This window comes from Dama dama, chromosome 11, assembly GCF_033118175.1.
Source record: "Dama dama isolate Ldn47 chromosome 11, ASM3311817v1, whole genome shotgun sequence".
Classification (NCBI taxonomy): domain Eukaryota; kingdom Metazoa; phylum Chordata; class Mammalia; order Artiodactyla; family Cervidae; genus Dama; species Dama dama.
Window position 1 is genome coordinate 28,055,551 of NC_083691.1, and position 23,143 is coordinate 28,078,693.

General features: G+C 35.0%; 1 protein-coding gene across 1 annotated transcript in view; it reads left to right on the top strand.

Annotated features, from left to right (window-relative positions):
* The first annotated feature begins 1,171 nt into the window (after nucleotides 1–1,171).
* Nucleotides 1,172–23,143, top strand: part of TDRD15 (tudor domain containing 15) — a 104,101-nt gene continuing 82,129 nt past the window's right edge. The window contains exon 1 of the mRNA XM_061156099.1: nucleotides 1,172–7,424. Within this exon, the coding sequence (XP_061012082.1) occupies nucleotides 1,172–7,424 (6,253 nt within the window). The remainder of the gene's footprint in view (nucleotides 7,425–23,143) is intronic.

Consider the following 23,143-nt stretch of genomic DNA (forward strand, 5'->3'; position numbering starts at 1 on the left):
GAAAAAAAAATGTCAACTATTAGAATCAAGCTGGAGTTAGGCTGTATCCTACTACAATAGATGTTGGTTCTTACCTGAATTTGGGGGCTGTTTTATGCTTCTTGAATATTTGACTTACAGTTTTTAGAATTCTAACAATCCAGAGAAACTTAGGTGGAGCCATAGTTAGAGTAGAGAGCTTTGCCTCTCTGCTAAAGATTTATTTTCCTCTCCCCCTCCCTCCACACTTTTTGTGGGTACCCATGCCAGTGACAGAGGCCTCCCAGGTGGCGCTAGTGGTAAAGAACCCGCCTGCCAATGCAGGAAACAAGAGATGCAGGTTTGATCCCTGGGTTGTCAAGATCCCTTGAAGGAGGTGTGGTGACCCACTCCAGTCTTCTTTCCTAGAGAATCCCTATGTGTAGAGGAGCCTGGCAGGCTACAGTCCATAGGGTTGCAGAAAATCAGACATGACTGAGCGATTTGACATACACACATGCTAGCGACAAGCGTGGAGGTACTTAACCTGTCTAAGGGTCTTTCCATGCCTGGCTCTCCTTTCTGTTGTCCCAACCTATTGTCTCAACTTGTTGCCCTCAGAGGAGGAACCTGGAGTTGTATAATGATGCTGATAGGGACCACATACTGCTAACTGACACAGAGTAGGGACTATAAACAGTGTGTCCCCTGTTGGGAACCATCCACCCTTGCTTCTAGCACTCACCCCTTGGAATTATGGGTATTGGAAGAAGTCTGCATGAAGGAGTGTAGTTCTCCAGTAGGCTTTACTTGACTTTCTTCCATTACACACTATCAGTCCAATATCTACGAGAAATTTGTTAGTCTCTTGAAAAATACTGCCTTTTTTTTCTGTTTTCCAGTGATTATATTCATTCTCCCTATTTTTAAATGCTCTTTTGGTTATTTCAGTAGAATTTTTTGAAAGTGTGAAAGGCAGTGAATGGTCAGATGCATTTTATTTATTTCTTCATCTTGTCCAATATATATAATTTTTACCAACTTGTTCAGTTTGATAAATACAGACATGGAATTATTTTGATATTTAATATATATTTACATACTTTTAAGGCTAGTTTGGTTTATGTTTACATACATATAAGACTAATTTCATTTAATTTTGACAACTGTCTGTCCAGAAACTAATAGGTTCTTATCATTTGCTTTTTAGAAAATGGATTCTACATCTCTGTTACCAGCCCTTTTAAATGTGGATCTGACAATATCACATATAGAATGTCTTCCCAAGGACATTCTGGTGAAATTTCAAGGCAGAAATAATATTGAATGTGAGTTTGACTACCACATATTGCAGAGGGAAATACAGTATGTTCAAAAAGGAAACAATAATGTAGACATCGATGACTTTTGTTTGGTAGAAGAAAGAGTATCAGGAGAATGGCAGAGGGGAAGAGTTGTGGAAAAGAAAAATGAACTCTATACTGTGCTCCTCATAGACCACGGAGAGGAACTGAGAGTTGACAGTACGCAGGTTGCTTCAGCGTGTGGCAACTTATTTGAGCTACCACCACGGGTAACATTTGGCATTTTGGCCAACATACTACCAGCTGGGAAAAAATGGTCTCCCAAGGCTTTGAATTATTTCAAGTCATTAGTAGGACTACAAGTGAAAGGTTGTGTGCAAGCTGTTTTGCCTCTTCAGATGATTGTTCTTGAAGTGCCAAACATTATATCCCAGGTTCTTGAATTACAATTAGGGAGACTCATTGATGGAGATTCATTTCGTCTTATTGTGGAAATGGTAAAAGAATTCCCCAAACAAATGCCAGATTCATTACACCGTAAAAGACCTGAATCATCTTTAAGTAATAACGATACTTTACTTGATATTCAGCATGTTCTGGATAATTTGCAACCATCTTTGTCAGTGGGCAGTACTGAAAGTGTAAAAGTATCATCTGCCTTGAGCCCAAGTAAATTTTATTGCCAATTAATTAAATGGATTCCAGAGCTGGAAAACTTTACAACATGTATGACTTTGCATTATGATATTATCAGCCAAGGAAGTAGTCCCACATGTGATAATTTTGGACTACTTTGTGTTGCCAGAAGGATAAATGGACAGTGGCATAGAGGAATTCTTCAGCAGCTTTTGCCCAATAATCAAGTGAGAATTTGGTTTATGGATTATGGCAGTAGTGAGACTGTACCTTCAGTTCATGTAAAGAAACTTAAACAAGATTTTGTCTTAGTACCATTATTTTCATTTCCATGTTCTCTAACATGTTTACACAGTCCAGACAGAGATATAAGAAAATTTCAACTGAGTATATTTAAACAAGCCTTGTTAGGACAGGTAGTATATGCACACCTTGATCGGTTCAATAAGGATGAGCATTTGTATTATGTAACCTTAGAAACTCAAGAGTCTACAGTTACTTCTAAGTGTCTGCTGAAGACTGTAGGCACACAAGTACTATGTCCAGTGTCTGATTCAAAAATTTATAATAGGCTGAGGGCAACTAGTGCTTCTGAGGTAAACAGCTTTGCAGTTGGGAGTTTTATTGCAAACACTGAGCAGCCGATAGACTCTCTAAGTAAAAAAGATACTTTAAAAATAGATTTTCCTGTTAAAACTGTAGAAATGAAGATAGAAGCTGCCTACATAGGTTTCGTAGTGTATGTATTAAACCCATCAAATTTCTGGGTACGTACTAATGAACATCAGAATGAATTTCAAGATATAATTAAAAATATAAACAAATATTATGATCTGTGTGAAAATGAGGAATTGATTCTAAGAAATCCAGAACCTGGATCATTTTGTTGTGCTAGATATAGCAAGGATAGACATTTTTATAGAGCTGTCGTCACTGAAATTAATGGTTATAAAATTAATGTTTATTTTTTAGATTATGGAAATACTGATTCCATACCATTTTTTGATGTAAAAATTTTGCTTCCAGAGTTCTGTGAGTTGCCTGCTTTAGCCATGTGCTGTTCACTTGCACATGTATTTCCTGTTGAAGATTTATGGGTGAAGGCTGCTGTTGATTATTTTAAAAAAATTGTCCTGAACAAAGCAGTTTTGCTTCAGGTTATAGCAAAAAAAGATGACAAGTATACTGTAAATATTCAGAGTATTGAAGCCTCAGAAGATAATGATGTTGTCTCTCTTATGTTACAAGCTGGATATGCAGAATATTGGGAAGTAGAACCAAAATGTTGTCCAAAATTTGTAAGTGAGTATTCAGTGTTAAATTTAAAATCCAAAAGTAAAGTTAATGTTAAGAAAGTAATATCTGCCCTTCTTGAAGGACCTCAGTCTAAAAGGTACCATCCAAATAAGCTAAAAGAAAGTAACTTGTCTTTGTTAAAGTCCCAACCTGTTAATTTCTCTGAATTTGAAAACCCTTTCATCTTGTCTGTGGGACCTGAGTCACCATGGCGTTATAAAGAATATGTGTTTAAACCAGGAACAGTCCTTGAAGTTAAGTGTTCTTATTCTTGTGGCCCAGGTGACTTCTTATGCCAGCTGCAATGTAAGTTAGAAGACTTAAAATTACTAATGGAACAACTTCAGCATTATTATAGTATTCATTCTGATCCTTATCAGGTTGGGCAGATGGCTTGTGTTGCTAAATCCTCTAAAGATGGAAAGTGGTATAGAGCTGCTATTTTGACTCAAATATCAGAAAAAGAATTTGATGTAATACTGGTTGATTATGGTTACCAGGAAAGAGTTTTAATTAGAGATCTTTGTGCTATTAAGCCACATTTTCTTTCTTTAGAAGCCCAGGCCTTCAGATGTAGTCTTAACCATTTAGTTGAACCCATTAGTTGTAGAATATTCACTTGGTCGAGAGAAGCATGCAGAGACTTTGAGAATTTTATTTCTTCATCTAGAGGGTTATTGACTTGTGTCATCTGTGCCATAGTTCTTATATATCCAAACTGTTTAAGTAATTTAGTGGATTTACAGTCTCCATTTACTAGTGCAAAAGAATTTCTTATTCGTCATGGCTCTGCACAATATTGTACAGTATCAAAGCCATTTCCATCTTCAGTTAGTCTTTACAGTTACTGTTATTCTTCCTTCAATATAAAAATTGGAAGTGAGGAAGAAATATATATATCTCACATATATAGTCCTCAAGAGTTTTATTGCCAACTTAGTAGAAATAGTAAAGACCTAGAGATGATAGAAACAAAAATCAGGGAAATTAGTTACCCCAGTGATTGCCCCAAATATAATTTTAGTAAAATGAGATTATGTATATCTAAGTATGTAGAGGATGGTCTCTCTTATAGAGCTTTATCAATGCCGACAGATTCATTATCTGACTTCCTGGTGTATTTTGTGGACTTTGGAAATAAGCAATTAGTAGAAGAAAGTATGTTGAGGGCTGTTTCAGATGAGTTTCCAGAGTTGTTGTTTACACCTATGCAGGCTATTAAATGTTTTTTGTCAGATCTTAGCGATGTAGATATTCCAGCAGAAATCAATAACTGGTTTGCAGGTAAATTTTTTGGAAAACCATTAAGGGCAAAAATACTGTCCAGGGAGCCAGATGGCCAGTTTGGTGTGGACTTATATGATGGATATCAACATATAAATCAGAAAATTAAAATGCTACTTGATGCTTATGGGAAAAAGCATTGTGACCAAGCACAGTGTGTGAAAAAGGATCATAAAACAAATGAGAATAAAAAAAAGGCTGTTTCCTTGAAAGGTAAAATAGAAAACAACTATCACCATAACGTAAGTAAAACTAGTCTAATAACACATTCTGAAAGCAAAACAGATCAGCTAATGAATCCCAGAAGTATATATGCCAGGCTTTTGAAACCATCAGTTTGCTGTAAAGTGGAACCTGTGTCAAAAAACAAGGTGAAGAAGTCTTTGCAAGATGAACTTAAAAATAAAGGTGTAAAAATTGTCCCTAGACTTGCACATATTCTTGATGAACATGATGCGGGCCAAAAATCAGTAAGGGTTGTATCACAGTCTTCTATTAGAGAATTAAATCAAGCAACCTCAAAAAACATACATAGTCATGCCAGACCACAAATTAAAGACCTTCCTCAACCCAAGATTTACTTGAATGCCAAAGTTAGAGGATATGTTTCTAATATAAGTAATCCAGCAAGTTTCCATATTCAGCTTGCTGAGCATGAAAATGTAATCATCAGACTAGCGGCTGCTCTAAATGCAAGAAGAGCCAGTATGGTGAGAGAGAGAAAATCAGTTAAACCCATGGTGGGAGATCTTGTAGTTGCAGAATACTCTGGTGACAATGCCATTTACAGAGCAGTTATTAAGAAAATTTTGTCAAGAAATTCTTATGAAGTGGAATTTATTGACTATGGTAATACTGCAGTAGTAAGCACATCTAAAATGTTTGAAATTAAGAAGGAGTTCTTAACCATTCCTCAGCTAGGAGTTCATTCTTTCCTTAGTGGAGTCAAGTGGAATGAACCTAATGAAATATGGGACAGAAAAACTGTGGATTATTTTGCTTCAAGAGTAAGTAACAAAGCAGTTTCCTGTGAGTTTTTGAAACGGCATAAACAGAAATGGGAAGTAAATGTAATTTGTGATGAAAAATGTGTCATTAATGAACTAGTGAAATGGACAGCGTGCTTGAAACTACAGAGAACAGTATTACAAATGCCTCAGGTTGTCTCTCAAAAGGTGGGCCCTGTTGATAGTGAAATGAAGAAAGGAGGATCAGATGGATACGAAGGTTCTGTGATCCTTCAGCCATCCTACCAACTGGTTAGTATTCCTTTTGAAGAGTTAAAACCTGGACAACTTGAAAAGGCTGAAATACTTCATGTTTCCAAAAGTGGAACATTTTATGTGAAGTTATCTAAAAATAAAAAGATTTTATCAGATTTAACGGTATTAATTACTAAAGAAGTAAGAAACCCTGCTTTTTTATCAGTGGAAAATATTGAGAAAGGCTTGGAATGCTTGGCAAAATCTAAAAACACTTTTGAGTGGTATCGATCAAAAGTAGCTAAGTATGTTGATGAGAAAGTGCTTGTTTTTTTAGTAGATTGTGGTAGGTATGAAATAGTGCCTTTATGTAATACTAAGGTGCTTAGTAATGAAATCAGAAATATTCCAAGACAAGCTGTGCCTTGTAAATGGATTTGGTTTGAAAATTTTAGGAAGATGCCGTTTGAGTCCATTGCGGATTTGTTTGCTCGTTTGGAAATAAACATCCTTTTCCTGAAATATTTAGACTCTGCTTGGAAAGTAGACATTTTGATAGATGGTCTGTTACTTTTGGAATATTTAAATTTAAATACAGTTCATATTGAAGAAAACAAATTTAGATCTTCAGGAATTATTTGTAGTGTTGAATCTAAGACTCCTGTATCACCATGTACCATAAGATCATTTACTTGGACACAGCTTCAAAATGGTAAGCAATATTCTGGTATTGCCACTGCTGTTTCTGATCCATCAGACTTCTGTGTTCAGTTAGAAGATTTCTTTGACACAATGAAATCTCTCTTTATGTTACTTTCTGATCTACCAGAAGACTTACAAACAGTGCCTCAGGACCATATAATTCCCGGTTCTAGTTGTTTGTTCAAATATGAATCGGAAGATCAGTGGAATAGAGTAGAAATTTCCAAAGTCTCTGATCAGAATTTACTTCTTACATTGATTGACTATGGATTTTCTGTTTACATACCTTATTCAGATATAAAAATTCTTAAAGTTGTTCCTGAAGAACTTCTGAATTTGCCGAGGCTAAGTTATTCTTGCATCTTACATGGTGTCTTACCTGCTGAAGGCAGACATTGGACAGAGGAAGCCAAAAGATTTTTTCAAGATTTCCTGAGTAAACCGGGCTTAGTTTTTCAGTTTAGGGGATACAGTTTTGAAACAAAACTGAAGGTAGACATCATTCATGAGAAAAACAATTTGGCAGACATGTTAGTTGCCTCTGGTCTTGCAATTTATTCTAAAGATTCAGTTCATCTCGACGAAGTTACTACTACTGGATCTATTGAAGTCCAATATAAGTCAGAGAGTAAGCCTATTTGCCAATTGTTAGATCAAAATAATTACAAAATAGAAAATATAAATTGTACATGCACTGAGAAGCAAGTGCTAAAAAATCAGAAAACTATAAAGAGGAAAGATGTCTTTAAACACCTCTTAAAGAAAAGCCATATTAGTAGAAGATTACAGTCTGGAAAGTCAGTACTGAGGAGGAAGAAGGTTGATACTGGAAAACATAATCCCCGAAGTACCATTACATTTGATACATGTGCAACAGCTTCATTTTGGGAACTACCTAATGGTTTGAAGAATAACACCAATTGCATTGAAAACATTTTTGCAAAGCTAAGTGAAGGATTGCAGGAAAATAATACAGTGGACTTAAGAACAACAGGAAAAGCATTGCATGTTAATGAAGTAATGGTATCAAAACATTTGAAAGGTAAGTGGACATTTTTAAAGAAATAATTCTTTTTTGTAGATTTTGTAGATTCTATTTTTGATTATTTAAAGGTTTGTTATTTACTAAAATTATTCAAGTTGAAAATACCCTGCAAGATTTTACTAAAAATTTGAATAAATGGATAACTAGAAGAGATCACTTGAATTATAAAATGATGCTTTGCTATTTTTACCTTTTATGAATGCTTTGTGAATGTAATGAAAGTAGAGGATTTGAACCACATATGCATGAACACGTGCATGACATTCTGCAAACTTCAGGGGTTTCACAAAACTCCTGAAGGTCCATAGATTTCAGATTGATCTTGCTACTATTAGAGAGCTTCCTGGGTGCACTTTGAAGAATCAATTTTCTATTATATTTTGATTCTTATCAGATTAAATATAATCTTGAGGTTTTTTTTGTGTGTGATTTTTAGCATATTGACAATGTAATTAAACTTGTAGAATAAACTGACTCTAGTATATTCATCTGAAAACTTTTAGACTTCAAGCTGTTTATAAACATTAAATTTTAATAGCCTATGTGCTGGAGTTAAAATTTTAATATTCTCTGTGTGGAGTATTGTCTTTTTTTGCTTATGTGTGTTATATTTCATTTTATGTATGAACTAGTGAGGATTTATAGGTTATAAAGAATGTTCTATGCTTAATGAATGCTCCAACTTGTACATTATTCCATATTCTAACTAGTATAACAGGTTACATTGTTTCAATTAATGGAGGTATCTTATTTTTAATTGATATATTTTAGAAAGAATATTTCATTTGAATTAATATTAGATGTTTTATAGTGAACTGATAAAAGCTTTAATATGGGCCTTTTCCCCTAACTTTTGAATCACTCTTTTATCATAGTGGCAGTAATGGTAGAATGTTTATTATGTTCCCAGGTATTAGGTGGAGTTTTATATGTATTAGCTTATTTAAAGCTTTCCACAACTCTATTAAAATGTAAACTAATAACTAGTATCCTACTTCCTTGCCTGAATTCAAAACCACCTTATAGAGACAAGCAGAAAGACAATTGAGCAACATACTACATTTATTAAAAACAAAGCAATATTTGATGAATGTGGCTTACCTACATGGGTATATGGGTTTACCAATACCGAACCTGTAATCTAGGCTTAACCCACATAGTCACAGAGGAGAGTTTCTCCATGGGGGCTTACCCATGTAAAATTTACAGCTTGAGGTAGCCATATCTATAAAGGGAGAGAGGGAGGAGGAAGAGACTAATAAAACATAGATCTTTCTCACTGTAAATGAAACAGATTGCCTCAACTTCTTCGTGTATGAGTAAGAGTGGAATGAGACCAGAGGGTTGTTAATCTAGGGGTGTGCCTTGGTCATGAATACTTCCACATGGAGGAAGATCAGGAATGAGAAGTGTCCTTCTCCCCCAAAGTTATTATAAATATTTTACACTCAGGCTCAGGGAAATTAAGTAACTTGCCCATGGACATAGAGCTGGTAAGTGAGGAACTGAACTTTTAAATTAAGATTTCTCCAACTAGAGTCTACTTTTGTCCATTATTTATACTTTAAAAATAGTTTATTTTAGAAAGAGTTTTTCTATAAAACTCCTGACCATCATTCATTTTGGCACTTACATATCTTTTATTGTTCCTTTACCTGTGCACATTTTTGCCTTCTTTGTTTTGCTGATCAGATTCTTTAAGATCCCACTTTTGGTCACTATGTCTATCCCACCTCCTGTATCCTTAGCACACAGTGAGTAAAAAACTTAAAGTGTTGAAAGTAACAGTTATAAAAGGAGTCAGAGAATCAAACATTAAATTATACTTCTAAAATTTTTGAAGCCCTTTTTAAGGAAAGATCATAACTTCAGTGAGACAAAAATATATGGTTTTATGGACAAAGAATAGGGTGATAAATTTGCTGTCATCATAGTTTTAAAACAAAAATGAGAAAACAACATAAACTGATTTCATTGCCTTGAGTGCCATCTGGGTTCCTTCTACCTGTATTACCTGTCCAAGGGCAATAGTAACCACTGCTGTTTGCTGCTGTTATTGGCTGTAGCTTGTCTGAGTCTAGAGCAAAATAGTTTTAGTAGTTCTTATTTTAAGATAATCAATACTTGAGAAACTTTCTTGACTATTAAAAATGTTAGCAGAGGGACTCTTAACATCCATGCTTTTCAAGTAGGCTTTGCATTGGTGTTAAGAAAGGATTTTTTTTTTTTTAATTCTGATGGCTGCGTGTCAGTTTTACAGATTGTAGATTGTTTTAATTGGTCAAACTGTGGCCTTGCCATTAGGATTTTAAAGCTCCCCAAATGATTCTGATGTATAGCCAAGGTACAGAATCACTGTTCTAGAAATTACTATGGATAGCTTCTTGAATTATATTGTGGGAGAAAATAGTAATTTTGTATTTTTATGTGGGGAAAATGTTTAGACTTGTTTTTGTATTTGGAGTCCAGACTATACATAATAAGTCACAGTAGTCCTCTGCTAAACTTAATTTAAGGTAATGGACATTGTATTAGAAATGGCCTAGAAGTATGTAAACCATTTATTTCATCTCACTCAGGTATTGTTTTAGTTAATAGCAGTTTGTTGTTGTTCAGTTGCTAAATCGTGTTCAACTCTTTGCGATCCCATGAACTGCAGCACACCAGGCTTCCCTGTTCTTCACCATCTCCTGGATTTGCTCAAACTCATGTTCATTGAGTTGGTGATACCATCCAACCATCTCATCCTTTGTCAGCCCCTTCTCCTCCTTCCCTTCATCTTTCTCAGCATCAAGGTCTTTTCCAATGAGTCAGCTGTTTGCATCAGGTGGCCAAAATATTGGAGCATCAGCTTCAGCATTAGTTCTTCTGGTGAATATTCAGGGTTGCTTTTCTTTAGGATTGAGTGGTGTGATCTTGCAGTCCAGGGGACGCTCAAGAGTCTTCTCCAGCATCAATTGAAAGCATCAATTCTTCACCACTCAGCCTTCTTTGTAGTCCAACTCTCACATCCATACATGAACACTAGAACAACCATAGCTTTGACAATACAGACCTTTGTTGGCAAAGTGATGTCTCTGCTTTTTAATACACTATCTAGGTTTGTCATAGGTTTTCTTTCAAGGAGCAAATATCTTAATTTCATGGCTACAGGCACCATCTGCAGTGATTTTGGAGCCCAAGAAAATGAAATCTTACTTTTCCCACTTTTTCGACATATATTTGCTGTGAAGTCATGGGACCAGATGCCATGCTCTTAGTTTTTTGAATGTTGAGTTTTAAGCCAGCTTTTTCACTCTCCTCTTCATCAAGAGGCTCTTTAGTTCTTCTTTGCTTTCCGCCATTGGCTTATAGAAGTTGCTGCCTTTATATTTATATAATTGTCTTAACTTAGTCATAGATTTAGCCTACTATAACATATGAATATTTAAATACTCAAGGCAATTGTTTTTATTTACAGACTGTTTTCTCCAAAATAAAAATTATTAGTCCTTCTCCAGGATGTGTTTACAGAGTTCTTTTGTTTTTGTTTTATTGCTGTGGTTGGTTGGTTGGTTACTTGCTTGTTTATTTTTCTCTGGGAGTCCTGTAACAGTTATTTCAAAAAGAATCTTCATGAAAACTGTGCATGCCTGCATGCTAAATTGCTTCAGTCATGTCCAACTCTTTGTGTCCATGGGATTCTCTAGGCAGGAATACTGGAATGGGTTGCCTTGCCCTCCTCCAGGGGAATCTCCTGATCCTGGGATCGAATCCACATCTCCTGTGGCTCCTGCATTGTAGGCAGATTCTTTACTGCTGAGCCAGATTCTTTTCTCATTTAGGTTATTACAGAATATTGAGTAGAGTTCCCTATGCTATATAGTAGATTCTGAAGTAAAAAGTGCTCAATCTGGTCTGACTCTTTGTGATACCACCCCTCCTCCCCCCAACTGCCACCACCATGGACTGTAACCCACTAGACTCCTCTGCCTGTTGAATTTTCTAGAAAAGAATACTGTAGTGGTTGCCGTTTCCTTCTCCAGGGGATATTCCAGACCCAGGGATCGAACCTGCATCTCTGGTGTCTCCTGCTTTGGCAGGAAGATTCTTTACCACTAGCGCCACCTGTGGTCCTGCATGTAAGCTTTACCTTATGATACTTGTCTTTCTCTGACTTACTTCACTTACTTATGGTAAACTTCAGTTCATTCCTGTTGCTGTAAATGGCATTATTTCATTCTTTTTAATGACTGAGAAATAGCCCATTGTATATATTACTACATCTTTATCCATTCATCTGTAACTGTATCAGTTTGCATTCTTACCAACAGTGTAGGAAGTTTCTCTTTTCTCCGTATCCTGTCTAGCATTTACTGTTTGTAGGGCTTTTTTTTTTTTTTGATGATGGCCGTTATAAGTGTGAGGTGATATCTCATGGGATTTTGGTTTGCATTTCTCTAATAATTAGTGATGTTGAGGATCTTTTCATGTGTGTGGTTTCTTTTGTGGTGCAAAAGCTTTTGAGTTTAAATAGGTCCCATTAGTTTTTTTGTTTTTATTTCCATTTCTCTAGCAGATGACTTGAAGAAGATATTGCTGTGATTTCTGTCAGGGAGTGTTCTGCCTATGTTTTACTCTAAGAAAAACAGTGATATTTGTTACAATTTATTTCCAGTTTTGTATCAGTACCTGTTGTTTTGATGACTGTAGCTTTGTAGTATAGTCTTAAGTCAGGGCCCCTGGTTCCTTCAGCTCAGTTTCTCTTAAAATTGCTATGGTTATTGGATATCTTTTGTGTGTCCATACAGATTTTAAGGTTTCCTTGTTTTAATTCTGTGAAAAAATGCCTTTTGTTATTTGATAGGGATTGCATTGAATCTGTAGTTTGCTTTGGTAGTATAGTCATTTTGAAAATACTGATTGTTCCAGTCCAAGAACATAGTGTATATTTCCATCTGTTTATGTAATCTTTGATTTCTTTCATCAGCATCTTGTAGTTTTCAGAGTACATGTCTTTTGTTTTCTTAGGTAGGTTTATTCCTAGGTAATTTATTCTTTTTGATGTGATGGTAAATGGGGTTGTTTCTTTAATTTTTTCTAATCTTTTGTTGTCAGTGTATAGAAATACAACAGATTTCTGTATATTAATTTTGTATCCTGCAACTTTACTGAATTCATTGATGAACTCTAATAGCTTTCTGGTACCATCTTTAGGATTTTCTATATATTGTATCATGTCATCTGCAAGCAGTGACAGTTTTGCTGCTTCTTTTCCAAGTTGAATTTCTTTTACTTATCTTTTTCTTCTCTGATTGCCATGGCTAGGATTTCTAAAACTGTGTTGAATAAAAGTGTCAAGAGTGAACATTCATTTCTTGCTTCTGATCTTATAGGAAATGCTTTCAGCTGTTTGCCAATGAGTACGTCTTGTACAGGTTATTTATTTACCTGGAAGACATCTTTGCAAGAAATATGGAATGGCAACCCAGCTTTAGAGAAGAATATTGTCTGACATTTTACATTTGAGATTGTATCTGGACATCCAAAGGGGAGTGACTGACAGGGAATGCAAAATGTCAGATGGAATTTTGAAAATATAACACTAATAAGTGATATATATTCATAAATCACTTGCATTAAATCTAGCATGGTAGTGAAAAATATGGGTATTGAGGCCAAATTCCCTGAGTTTGATATCCTTTTCCATCCTTTTTTAATTGAAAATGTAGGTAAGCTTTTAACTGATCTGTTCCTCAGCTTCTTCATCTGTAAAATGGAGATCATGATAATTACTCCATTGCCTGGTGGAGGGTTAAATAAAACACAAAGTGTTTTCATTAGTACCTCAGTTCAGATCAGTTGTTCAATCATGTCCAACTCTTTGTGACCCCATGGACTACAGCATGCAATCCTCTCTGTCCATCACCAAATCCTGGAGTTGACCCAAACTCACGTCCATTGAGTCGGTGATGCTATCCAACCATCTCATCCTCTGTCGTCCCCTTCTCCTCCTGCCCTCCATCTTTCCCAGCATCAGGGTCTTTACAAATGAGTCAGCTGTTCGCATCAGCTGGCCAGATAATTGGAGTTTCACCTTCAGAATCAGTCCTTCCAATGAACACTCAGGACTGATCTTCTTTAGGATGGACTGGTGGGATCTCCTTGCAGTTCAAGGGACTCTCAAGAGTCTTCTCCAACAGCACAGTTCAAAAGCATCAATTCTTTGGTGCTCAGTTTTCATTATAGTCCAACTCTCACATCCATACATGACTATTGGAGAAACAATAACCTTGACTAGATGGATCTTTGTTGGCAAAGTAATGTTTCTGCTTTTTAGTATGCTGTCTAGGCTGGTCATAACTTTTCTTCCAAGGAGCAAGCATCTTTTAGTTTCATGGCTGCAATCACCATCTAAAGTGATTTTGGAGCCTCCCAAAATAAAGTCAGCCACTGTTTGTACTGTTTCTCCATCTATTTGCCATGGAGTGATGGGACCAGATGCCATGATCTTAGTTTTCTGAATGTTGAGCTTTAAGGCAACTTTTCCACTCTCACACTTTCATCAAGAGGTTCTTTAGTTCTTCTTCACTTTCTGCCATAAGGGTGGTGTCAACTGTGTATCTGAGGTTATTGATATTTCTCCTGGCAATCTTGATTCCAGCTTGTGCTTCATCCAGCCCAGCATTTCTCATGATGTACTCTGCATACAAATTAAATAAATGGGGTGACAATATACAGCCTTGACGTACTCCTTTTCCTATTTGGAACCAGTCTGTTGTTGCATGTCCAGTTCTAATGGTTGCTTCCTGACCTGCATACAGGTTTCTCAAGAGGCAGGTCAGGTATTTACATGTCTTTCAGAATTTTCCACAGTTTATTGTGATCCACACAGTCAAAGGCTTTGGCATAGTCAATAAAGCAGAGATAGATGTTTTTCTGGAACTCTCTTGCTTTTTCGATGATCCAGTGGATGTTGGCAATTTGAACTCTGGTTCCTCTGCCTTTTCTAAACCCAGCTTGAACATCTGGAAGTTCATGGTTCATGTACTGTTGAAGCCTGGCTTGGAGAATTTTGAGCATTACTTTACTAGTGTGTGAGATGAGTGCAATTGTGCGGTCGTTTGAGCATTCTTTGGCATTGCCTTTCTTTGGGATTGAAATGAAAACTGACCTTTTCACAGTGATTATAATTGTTTAAGAAAGCTATTTTAAGTTTATATATGTATGGTTATTTGTTTACCTTTTGGTGTATGCATAATTTGTTTATGCTGTATTTCATATCTTTCCTTTTTATATTGGGACTTTTAGGAATTATGTAGAAATTCTATTTATGTCAAATCTTGAGTAACTATTAACAGAACCCATTATGCTTTGAAAATTGTATTTATCATGTTCATTTTTTGTTTGCTTTTTCAGTAGAGGGAGAAGAAAGTTCAGATGGTTTATGCATCAGTTTGGCAACAGATGATACATAAGATACACAGTAATTGCTATACTTAGATGTTCTAGATATATTTTAAAAGTTGTAAGTGTAGAACAATTTCTAATATTAAAACTGTTAAAATAATCTAGATTGTTCAGATTATTTTCTCAGGAGACAGTAACTAGAATGTTAGAGAAATTTTTTGACAGCAAGAATTGTTATTTTATGTAAAAAGTGTTACTTAGGAAATGTGGTTCACCTCTAAAGTATCTTGGAAAAATCTTTTTCGAGAAGTAATTTTTACACATGCTTTTACAGTCTTTAGATAATATTACTTCATTATTTTTCAGCTGTCTTTGCTGACTGCTGTCTGTGTTTCAGCTGCTACTTTGTAGGGTCCTAATTGCAGTCCTGGGTTATATGCAGAGTTAATGCTGTGTAACTGTATTCCGTGGGAAGTAGAGGTGCTTATAGGACTGACATTTATAAGGAAGTCAGAGTTAATCCTATCCTCCCATCTTTTTAGCTCTTATTATGGTGTTTTTCTTCCTTTCATTTTATCATTATATCTATTTTTAGTTTGGGTTTGGTTTATTGCTTGTGGATATTTGTGCTGTGTGGGTATTTGTGGCATTAAAGAACATCCTTCTCTAGTGGTAGTAGTATAGATATTGTCAGAGCATTTACCTGTGAATTGGAATTTATTTTGCAAGTAAATATTGTTGCTCGGTTGGTAAAGAATCTGCCTGCAGTGCTGGAGACCTGGGTTCAATCCCTTGGTTGGGAAGATCCCCTGGAGAAGGAAATGGCAACCCACTCCATTTCTCTTGTCTGGAGAATTCCATGGACAGAGGAGCCTAGCGGGCTACAGTCCATGGGATCGCAGAGTCAGACACAGCTGTATGACTATGTTCAGTTCAGATATTTATTAGGCAAATTCAGTGTTTTGGTGCAAAGATAGAACCTTAAAATTATACAAGTGTGCTCAAGAGTCAGTGTAAATCAAATAGTTTTGAAAAACTAGAGATCTAGGGATACAAAGAATTTTGTGAAAAATTTAAATTTTCAAAACTGGCTAAGGACAATAAACTTTGTCATTTGTACATATATATTGAGTGTTGAATATGTGTTGATATTATTTTTTGAGCCTAGGAAATAATTTCCAGGAATACTATTTATGAATATATTGGCATTTAAATTTGGTATCCTGAAAGTTAGTTTATTCAAGGCAGGCAGACATTATGTATACATTTTTACATTATGAGTTAATATCTAGTTGTGATTATTTTAGAGTTTTAACATTTACTCATTCATACCTAATTTTTTTGAATAATTTTGTGTTACTTGCCCTCAAACCTCATCAGATCTTAAAGATTATTTACTACAGTTTAGAAGAGTGCTTCTATTGGAAAAGTAATTCACTCTACATAACTTCTATGACTGTTGTATCTCTGGGTTGCTTTTGTTCTTGTGTGTATTTTTTTTTAATGATTTGATTAGTTTTAAAGAATTTGAATGCTGAAGTAAGATAAAGTAGTAATAATCAATTTTGGGGTACTAATTTAATCACGAAGGGCTGCATACTCCTTTAGATTTTTAGAATTCTTTTAACTTCATTTATGTCTTACTGTATAATATTTTATGTTTGGAAATGATCAGACTTATTCACAGAATTTAAATTAATAAATCCTGTAGAAAATATTTTTTCAAGTCTGCATTTCAGTTAATTCCTAATTGATTCCTTTCCTATTTGGACAGAAGTCCCTGATAGCTTAGGTGGTAAAGAGTCTGCCTGCAATGCAAGAGACCCTGGTTCGATTCCTGGGTTGGGAAGATCCACTGGAGAAGGGATAGCCTACCCACTCCAGCATTCTTGGGCTTCCCTTGTGGCTCAGCTGGTAAAGAATCGACCTGCAATGCGGGAGACCTGGGCTCGATCTCTGGGTTGGGAAGATCCCCTGGAGAAGGAAACGGCTACCCACTCCAATATTCTGGCCTGGAGAATTCCATGGACTACGTATATACACATAGTCCTAAAGAGTTGGACATGACTGAGCAACTTTCATTTTTACTTCCCAATACAGAAAGTAACTGAAGATATGATTAAAATCGTTTCCTTTTTTTTTTTTAAGATAAATAGTGCTAAGTTGTCTATGTATTAACTTCATAACTTTTTCTGATTTTAATAAAAATATTGAGCTCTAATATTTTAAATGATAAAATTTTCTTACATTATTAATGAATATTATTTGTGTACACCCAAAGAAAATTATTTTTGTTTTGTGTATGGAATGTTTTGAGTTAAATTTTTTCACTGTAAAATAGTTGTGGTACTTCCTAAACAGTATATGTGTGTGTATATGTTTTAACAAAATCATGCCATATGCATATTGTGATGAAAAATTTAATTCATTTAATTTTATTTACAAAGATAGCTCTTACTCAAACACATTGTAGTTTCATGTGTTTAAAAATAGTTTTGTCTTCTCAGGAAACAGACTTTTAAAAATATTCTTCATCCTTTTCACTTTTAAGGGGAATGCTGGCTTTTTAAAATTGAAGCTCTCTTTTATTTTTTATTTATTTATTTTTTTAATTTTTATTATTATTATTATTTTTTTTTCCAGTGGGTTTGTATGACAAAACCCACTGAAGCTCTCTTTTAAAACATTTTTTGGTTTCTACTCTGAATACAATTCTCATCCATTTTCCGAAGTCTCCAGCATTGTATTTTTATCTCTATTTGACTTTTAGAATAATTTTTATTTGTATGGATATCATAATATAACCTAGATATGTTTAAGATTCTAATAGTCATTCCCCTTTGGCTGTGATGCATTAACATATTCGTGTGAACCCTAAGTAATAGTTTTAATATATTTCCTTAGTTTTGTCATAATTTTTTAGTAATCATAAAGTGATCAGTTGCTGACTAAAGCTACTTTTGTCATAATGCTTTTGTGTAGCACAGCGTATTTATGTCTTTATGTCCTTGAACATAATGATCTTTGAATATCTTCTCATTACTAAATCATCATCCTTTTTAAACTCATTATATTCTTCTTATGGTGCCTTCATTCATCAAAAGTTTTGAAAGTCACTGTATTAGATATAGGAGATAGAAAAATAAGTCAAATTCTAGTTCTTAAAGATATGTCTATTACAGTGGTGGAAATGAATTTATAAACATTTATTATAAACATTGATATGTAGAATTCAATAAAGGTATATAAGATGTGTTTTACATCCACAGAGGATGGTGTATCTAGCTGCCTAGGGTTGAGGAACCAGTTAAAAGACGTACAGAAGTATAATGTGTGAGCCTGATTCTTAAAAGGTGTGGTATAGTTTGCTAGGGAACTTAGGCAGGAGTACAGGGAAGAAAGTTCTGGAAAGCATAGTACAGCCAAGTAACGCTGACTCACTACAAACACACTACTTTTGTTTTGATTCCCAAGGCCTGAGGGGAGGTAGCTGATGGGTATGGGGTTTCTCTTTGGGATGATGAAAAATGTTCTGAAGTTCATTGGTGATAGCAGTTGCACTACTATGAATATACTGAAATTCATTGAGTTTTACACTTTAAAAAAGGTAAATTTTATGGCAAGTGAAATCTTAGGTAAACTGCTTAAATTACATGTATAATGCATATGTATAGCTTATGAATTAAGTAAGTTATCCTTTGAAACTGTTGAAGAAAGAAATGTAATGAATAAATAGTTCTGATATCTGTTGCAAGGATTTCAAAATTAAATGAAATATCAAACCTCAAGGTATTTTTTTTTTTTTAAGACCCAGGAGAGGGAACACAGCATCCTGAACCAAGAGTATTCTTTGCATGTCATCATTAGTTATTGGCATATAATGCATTTTTAAACCTTTGTTATTTTAAAATGTAGCATAAAGGAAACTGCACCAAACAGAATTATGCAGTTGGAGGGATTACTTCTGACTGAACTCTGATGTAACTACTACACATTTAAGAATAGAACATTGCCAAAACTTCAGAAGTTCTTTCCCTCTCCTTTTTGATATCCTTTTCCAACTGAACTGCTATCTTGACTATTGTGTATTTCCATTCTTACTTTTTATGTTTTAAAAAGTTTTACCACCTAATATTGCCAGCAATAAAGAAGTAATGTTGCTTTTTTTCTTTTAATGGTTATGTGTGGAAATCATGGTCTGTTTTTTTATCTGTAGTTTGCTTTTGCAGTTTTTTAGATGTTAAGATTCATCCATTTCGTGTATAGCTATGGTTCATTCATTTTCTTTTTCAAATTTGTTTTCAGAACAATTTTTATTGTAGTTAATTTACAATATTAAGTTTCAGTTGTGCAACATAGTGATTCAGTATTTTTATAGATTATATTTAAAGTTATTACAGAATAATGGCTATATTTGCATACTTTTATTTTATACATTGTAATTTGTACCTCTTAATCCCCAACCCCTATCTTCCCCCCCACCATTGTAACCACTAGTTCTCTGTATCTGTGACTCTGTTTCTGTTTTGTCATCACATTCATTTGTGTTAATTTTTAGATTCCACGTGGAACAAATAAAGTATTTGTCTTTCTCTGACTTATTTCACTAAGCATAATACTCTCTAGGTTCATCCATGTTTTTGCAAATGACAGAATTTAATTCCTTTTAATGAATGAGTAATATTCCATATTGTGGTTTTTGTGTGTGTGTGTATGTGTGTACATACCACTGTTTCTTTATTTGTTATTCTGTTGGTGGACACTTGGGTTGCTTCCTTATCTTGGATATTGTAAATAATGCTGCTGTGGACATTGGAGTACATATATCTTTTTGAACTATATTTATTTTTTCAGATATATACCTAGCAGTGGAATTCCTGGATCATGTGGTAGTTCTATTTTTAGTTTTTTGAGGACCCTCCATAGAAATTCTGCCAGTTTACCTTCCCAGCAGTAGTGCACAAGGGTTCCTTTTTCTCTACATCCTCACCGATGTTTGTTGTTTGTATTTGTGATGATAGCCATTTTGACAGTTGTAGTGTGATCTCATTGTCATTTTGATTTGCATTTCTCTGATTAGCAGTGTTGAGCATTTTTTCATGTACTTGTTGGCCATCTGTATATTTTTGGAAAAAGTGGCTGTTCAGGTCGTCTGCACATTTTTAATCATGTTTGCTTTCCTCATGTTGAGTAGAGTGGGCTGTTTATTTTGGATATTAACCCTTTATCAGTCATATCATTTGCAAATATTTCTCCTATTCCATAGGTTGTCTTTTTGCTAATAACTTCCTTTATGTGAAGAAGCTTTTACATTTAGTCAGGTCCCATTTGTTTATTTTTGCTTTTGTTTTCTTTGTCTTGCTGTGCTGTGCTTTGTCGCTCAGTCATGTCCAACTCTTTGCCACCCCATGGACTGTAAGCTGCCAGGCTCCTCTGTCCATTCTTCAGGCAAGAATGCTGGAGTGGGTTGTCGTGCCCTCTTCCAGGGGATCTTCCCAACCCAGGGATCGAACCCAGGTCTACTTCATGGCAGGTGGATTCTTTACTGTCTGAGCCCCGAGGAAACCCAAGAATATTGGAGTGGGTAACCTATCCCTTCTCCAGGGGATCTTCCTGACCCAGGAATTAAACTGGGGTCTCCTGCATTGCTGGTGGATTCTTTACCAGCTGAGCTACTGGGGAAGCCCTTCTTTGTTTTGGGAGACAGATTTTTAAAAATAGTGTTACAATTTATGTCACGGTGTCCTCTTATATTTGGGTCTTTAATCAGTTTGGGTTTATTTTTGTATATGGTGTGATACAATGTTCAAATTTCCTTCTTTACATGTAGCTGCCCAGTTTTCCTGCTTGTTCAAGAGAGCCTGTCTTCATTGTATGTTCTTGCCTTCTTTGTCATAGATGAATTGACCATCAGTGCTTTCGTTTATTTTTGAACTCCTTTCTATTCCATTGATCTGTGTGTCTTTTTGTGCCAGTACCATACAAAAGAAAGACCACCTGACTATACAGTCCATGGAATTCTCCAGACCAGAATACTGGAGTGGGTAGCCATTCCTTTCTCCAGGCTATCTTCCCAACCCAGGGATCAAACCCAGGTGTCCCACATTGGAGGTGGATTCTTTGCCAGTTGAGCTATCAGGAAAACTCAAGAATACTGGAGTGGGTAGCCTAACCCTTCTCCAGTGGATCTTCCTGACCCAGGAATTGAACTGAGGTCTCCTTCTTTACCAGCTGAGCTACCAGGGAAGTCCATGTACCACGGTTTTTGTACCATGCTGTTTTTGATTAATTTTGTTAATAGGGAGTTTTGGTTTGTAGGTTTTTTTTTTTTTTTTTCCCCCTTCCTTGTGATGTTTAGTTTGGATATGGCATCAGGGTAAAAGAATGACTTGGGAAATATTTCCTCCTCTATTGTATGAAGAATTTTATGTAGGATTGGTATTATGTCTTCCTTTAAAATTTGATGGAATTTACCAGTAAAGCTCTTTGAACCTGACTTTTCTTTATAAGAAGTGCTAATTCCTACTTCAGTTTCTTTGCTTGTTATAGGTGTGTTCAGATATATATATATATATATATATATATATATATATATATATATATATATATATATATATATTTTTTTTTTTTTTCTTTCTGAGTCAGTTTTGATTATTTGTGTCATTCTACGAATTTGTTCGTTTCACCCACATTATCTAGTTTGTTTACATAAATTTGCTCTGGGAAATATTGTAGGGCTCCCTCCAGGGCCTGTGAAGAGTGGGTAGGACTTCTGTGCTAAGAGCTGACATTGACTGCTGTTAACTGCAGTTCACCCCCTATTCAAACTTTTTGCTTGGCAATTGTAAGCAACTTAGATTATTTTAAATCTTTCTGTAATAGAAGTATTTAATACTGTAGACTTGTTTTAAGTATTCTTCAGCTGCATCTTGTAAATTTTGAAGTGTTTTAATTTTTGAAGTTATTTTTTAATATATTTTAACTTATATTAATTTGGCTCTTAATAACAATGAATTTTTTCAGTTTTTGTCTTTCTGTGACTTTTTATTTTGCTACTTTAAAAACTAATTAGAGGCATGTTTTCATATCATGTACCCTTTTCAAGTGTAGAATTCAGTGTTTTATTGGTAATTAAAAAAATTGTTAACTGTCATCAGAAATAATTTTTATAACATTTTTCTCATCCACTATCATTTCTGCTACACATTAATCCCCGCATTTCATTGTGTGACTACACTAAGTTTTAGCTGTTCCTAAGTTTCCGCTATTATGATTAGTGCTGCTAAAAAGATATGTTTATAAACATTTATGTGAATATATGTGTTCCTTTCTCTTGGCTATATATCTGAGTAGAATTACTGGATCATATGGTAAATTTATGTTTAACATTTAAAGAATCACTGAACTGTTTTCCTAAGTGGTTGCACCATTCTTTTTTTTTTTTTCTTCTTACATTAAATTTTATTTGTACCATGTAAATACTTTTTTTTTTCCATTTTTTTTTTATTAGTTGGAGGCTAATTACTTTACAACATTTCAGTGGGTTTTGTCATACATTGATATGAATCAGCCATAGATTTACATGTATTCCCCATCCCAATCCCCCCTCCCACCTCCCTCTCCATCCATCCGATTCCTCTGGGTCTTCCCAGTGCAGCAGGCCCGAGCACTTGTCTCATGCATCCCACCTGGGCTGATGATCTGTTTCACCATAGATAGTATACATGCTGTTCTTTCGCAACATCCCACCCTCACCTTCTCCCACAGAGTTCAAAAGTCTGTTCTGTATTTCTGTGTCTCTTTTTCTGTTTTGCATATAGGGTTGTTGTTACCATCTTTCTAAATTCCATATATATGTGTTAGTATGCTGTAATGTTCTTTATCTTTCTGGCTTACTTCACTCTGTATAATGGGCTCCAGTTTCATCCATCTCATTAGGACTGATTCAAATGAATTCTTTTTAACGGCTGAGTAATATTCCATGGTGTATATGTACCACAGCTTCCTTATCCATTCATCTGCTGATGGGCATCTAGGTTGCTTCCATGTCCTGGCTATTATAAACAGGGTTGCACCATTCTTAAATTTCTATTAGTCACATGTATGTACCTGATTCTCTGTATGTTTGTCAATATTTGTTATCTGCCATTTTTATTCTTGCCACATTATGTGAAATGGTGTTTTCTGGTTTTAATTTGCATTTCACTAATGAGTAATGATATTGGGCATTTTTTATATGGTTATTAGTCAATGTATATCTTTTTTGTATAAATATGTCCAAACTTTTTCACCATAAAAATATTTTTGTCTTTTTACTGTTAAATAAT